The sequence below is a fragment of the Cyprinodon variegatus genome, unplaced genomic scaffold (genome assembly GCF_000732505.1).
Source record: "Cyprinodon variegatus isolate N-32 unplaced genomic scaffold, C_variegatus-1.0 Scaffold43, whole genome shotgun sequence".
Classification (NCBI taxonomy): Eukaryota; Metazoa; Chordata; class Actinopteri; order Cyprinodontiformes; family Cyprinodontidae; genus Cyprinodon; species Cyprinodon variegatus.
In genome coordinates, this window is record NW_015150496.1 from 2,031,182 (window position 1) to 2,035,134 (window position 3,953).

Sequence of the window (3,953 nt, forward strand, 5' to 3'; positions counted from 1 at the left end):
GTTATGGAACACATTAATTAACTGAAAAATGTTGCATAGTGTGCCTTTAATTTCAGATATTTTTTACTTATTTCTAGATCATTTTTCCAGTGTTTATCTTAACAGATGTAAATGAATATTTGCTCAATTCTAGCTGGAAAGTTTTTTTTTTTTACCATCATTAATGCACATGGCTTTCCTCTTTTCGAAAACCAGTTGGCATTTTTTATTTTTTTTTTAACTTTAAAATTTCTAATTTTTACCTGAATATCCCTTTTCTTTACACGTCTATTTTCTTTTCGCTTTCTCTTTTTGTATTGCTTGATTGTGCGAGTTCCTCCTATTACTTGTTTTTGCCACTGTCACACCCAAAATTCAACACACTGCAAAAAATGTAATCTAAATAAGTCCTTTTTTCTTAAAATAGGTGAATTTTTTCTTGAATTGAGCAGGCTATTGAGACACTTTTCCAATGGAATAAAAAAATTTACATAATACAAAACGAGAAAAAACAATTACATTGTCTTATTTCAAGTGCAAAATATGTAATTATCTTACTTTAAGAGGAAAAATACTCATTCTATTGGCAAATCACCTTTTTTACCTATTTAAATTAAGGGTAAAAATACTTAATTTAAGAATGTTTTGCTTATTTCTATAATATTTTTTGCAGTGCACTGTGGGATAATACATGTATTCTATTCTATTATATTCAGTTCTGCTATTCGATTCTATTCTATTATATCATAATTTACTCCAAAATAGCATCAGATCCATTTTACTGAATCACGTAAAATAGGAACGTAAAATAATGACTTCTGTTTTATAACTTAGTCTATTTTTAAATGTTAAATGTACTATACAGGTACATTGATATATATTGTACAGTGCATTTTAAACATAGATACCATGTATAATTTAGCATCCCTGAATGTTTAGACTCATCAGTCTGATTTATATTTTTTAAAGAACAATTGTGAGGCTTTTTTTGTACTTATTTGTTTTCTTTTAATTGTGTAACAGGATACGAGAGGCTTTGAACTACTTGGCTCATGCATATGAGACCAATGCTGTCCTGCTGGGAAAGGGAGACAAATGTGGTTTGGACAAGGCTCTTATTGCATTGTACAGAAGAAAGTGCCTCATTGTGAGTAAATCAACACTTGAAACTAGTCCTGTTTAAGTCTTTAGCCCAAAGCATCCCTTAAATGAAGTGTTTTGTTATTAAAGAGGTCTCAGTTTGCACTAGAGGCAGCTGCAGAAGTATTTTTATCTGGGCCAGAACTTTGCACTAGGCCAACAATCCTGTATTCCGGCTGCAGGAATGAGGTTTGGTTAGTTTTCTCAATAAAATGGAGGAAAAAAATGGTCCATGCACTAATCTAAAATTTAAACTGATTGTGAGATCACCCTAAATATATATATTGTATGAAATTGTGCTACATAAAACTGGTCCTATAGTCACTATATTACAGATGGATTAACGTAACGAAAGTAATTTCTCCCTGGGATTATTAAAGTATTTCTAATTCAGATTCCTGGTTGATGGGTCAGGTGTTGTAAATGAAACGGTGCCCAGCTTGAAAGAGCTCCTGTGTGTCGCTGAATGTGTGCATTGATGACTGAAAGACATCTTCTGCCTCCATTTATCTGTTTACTACAGTGTGTTGGATTCATGTTAATGTGGATTTAAAGACATTTCAATTAGTGAAAAAATTGCAGGAGAGGAATAAAAAAACAATCTAATCAACCAAAACTTTCACGACCCTCATGCAGTACCTATGTTGACCCCCGAGGGGTAAGAAGAATAACAAAGCTGCTATCAATCATCTTCAAGTGGCGTCAATATAATTAGATGATAAGTTGCTATAAAAGCATTTAATCTAAATATTAAAGGCAGATTTTGTGACAAAACTTTCCTTGTGTTCATCCACTGAACAGGCTCTGAATGACAGCGCATCGCGCCTATTCTGCAGCGGGGAGGAGAGCAAAGTGGAGGAGGCTCTTTCCATCATGGACGAAGCTGTCATTCCCTGCCTTCACCTGATGAGCCGGGATACGGCGTTATCTCAGGAGGACCGGGATGCAATGGAGAATATACGCAGCCACTGGTGCTGCTGCCTGGGTCAGGACATGGATGGTGAGTCATTAACATTGATAAAATAACTATACACTGACAGAAATACTGGCTTGTATCGAAGAGCGTTAGGGCAACAGAAAAAAAAAAAGTTAACTGATTTTCAATTTTCATCTCAGAATTCTGACTTTTTTCTCAGAATTCTGACTTTAATCTCAGGATTCTGACTTTTTTATCAGAATTCTGAGATTAATCTCAGAATTCTGACTTTTTTCTCAGAATCCTGACTTTAATCTCAGAATTCTTACTTTTTTTTAATCAGAATTCTGAATTTAGTCTCAGAATTCTGCCCTTTTTTTAAAAATTCTGACTGTAATCTCAGAATTCTGACTTTAATCTTGTTTTGGATTTTAATTTTGGATCTTAATGTAGATGGGCAAAATGAAGGAAGAAATGTGGGAGCACTTAGCTTCACTGACAAAGATGTGAGTTGTTTCGGAGGGCCAGTGACACATTGGTGAAAAATGACGGAATTAGGGGACTTTTTACGTGCCTGAGGGGTCCCTGGTGATGCTATTTCATTAATGGAAGAATAGATGGTGAATAAAACAAGAGAGCTAGTTTAGACTCTAAAACTGAAATGGCTACGGCTTGATGCTAAAGTCAGATTCTGAGATAAAAGTCAGAATTCTTTTTTCTCATATTATACTGAAATAAAATTTAAAAATCAGTTAAATTTTTTTTTATTTTTGCAGTGGCCCTAATCCTTCTGTAGGTTTGTTATACATAAACCATCTATTTTTTATATTTTTTTTATAGATTCATTGCAGGTAAAGCTGAGTGAGTTGCTGCCGCGGGTCCTTGATGGTTCCACCGGCACGGTTCTACTAAAAGATCCACCAAAAGTCCACGTCAACCAGGCCCACGACCTGTGCAGCCGCCTGGCTGCCCTTATGGAGTCTATTCACAACACCACAGTAGTAACTGTCAAGTAAATTCTTGATGGAAAATCTAGAAGACGCTGTGAGCGGCGGCGGCGTGCAGCAGAGCAGTCTGTGCTGATAGGACAGTAGGGTTTACACCAGCATGTAGTAATTTATTATTTGATGGCTCTGAACTGCATACAAGTAGAACATTTATTGCGCTGTATACTTTGCAATCACTCATTGTGGTTGAATAGGAGATTCTGCACAAATACATGCAAATGAAGAATAGAAAAGAACTGATTCTGAAGTTTCTGAAGAAATAATCCAGTCTTTTTCAGTCTGCTTTTACCCTGCTACCCTAATAGCAACACACATCAATCACTAAAATACTAACAGTCTTTAAAGTCTCTCAAACGTTTAAAGGCAAAATAAAATATGCCCAAATGGCAACCGGTTTCTGCTCTACAAACATTTGAGGATATTTTTTAGTGACTAATATTTGGTTGTATTGACTTGTTTTATACCTAAATCTATCGTAAAGGTGCAGCGATGGGATAAAGTGCTCAGTCATGTACCTGAGTCGTCAGTCCTCGGGTCTGAGGAGACTGGTGTAAAGCGTAAAAGCATAGTCGTAGTAAAACGAAATGCAGATCTTTTTAAATCCATAAATTAAAGTGGTTTGTTCTTGTCCCAGTTGTAGAAAAAAGAAACCTATAAGAGATTTCAGACTGTTTATGATTTGATTGATTGCTGATTATAAATCAAACAAAATATTGCGTAGACACAGATTGTCTAAAAACCTTCTTCGTCTTTAAGAGAGACAATAGAAGTCAGGTTCATGCCAATCAGCTCTATAAAAGAAGACATTTTCTAGAAAGTTATTTCATTTCAGGTCATTTAAATAAAAGTAAACATTGTTTAATAATATCTATTCTATTAAAACTTGTATGGGGTCATAATGAATGAGGACT

At 34.9% G+C, this 3,953-nt stretch overlaps 1 protein-coding gene across 1 annotated transcript in view; it reads left to right on the forward strand.

Annotated features, from left to right (window-relative positions):
- Window positions 1-3,953, forward strand: part of LOC107081857 (ubiquitin carboxyl-terminal hydrolase 28-like) — a 49,111-nt gene extending 45,158 nt beyond the window's left edge. The window contains exons 22-24 of the mRNA XM_015370185.1: window positions 1,003-1,126; window positions 1,921-2,119; window positions 2,876-3,953. Of these exons, the coding sequence (XP_015225671.1) occupies window positions 1,003-1,126; window positions 1,921-2,119; window positions 2,876-3,051 (499 nt within the window). The 3' untranslated portion in view covers window positions 3,052-3,953. The remainder of the gene's footprint in view (window positions 1-1,002; window positions 1,127-1,920; window positions 2,120-2,875) is intronic.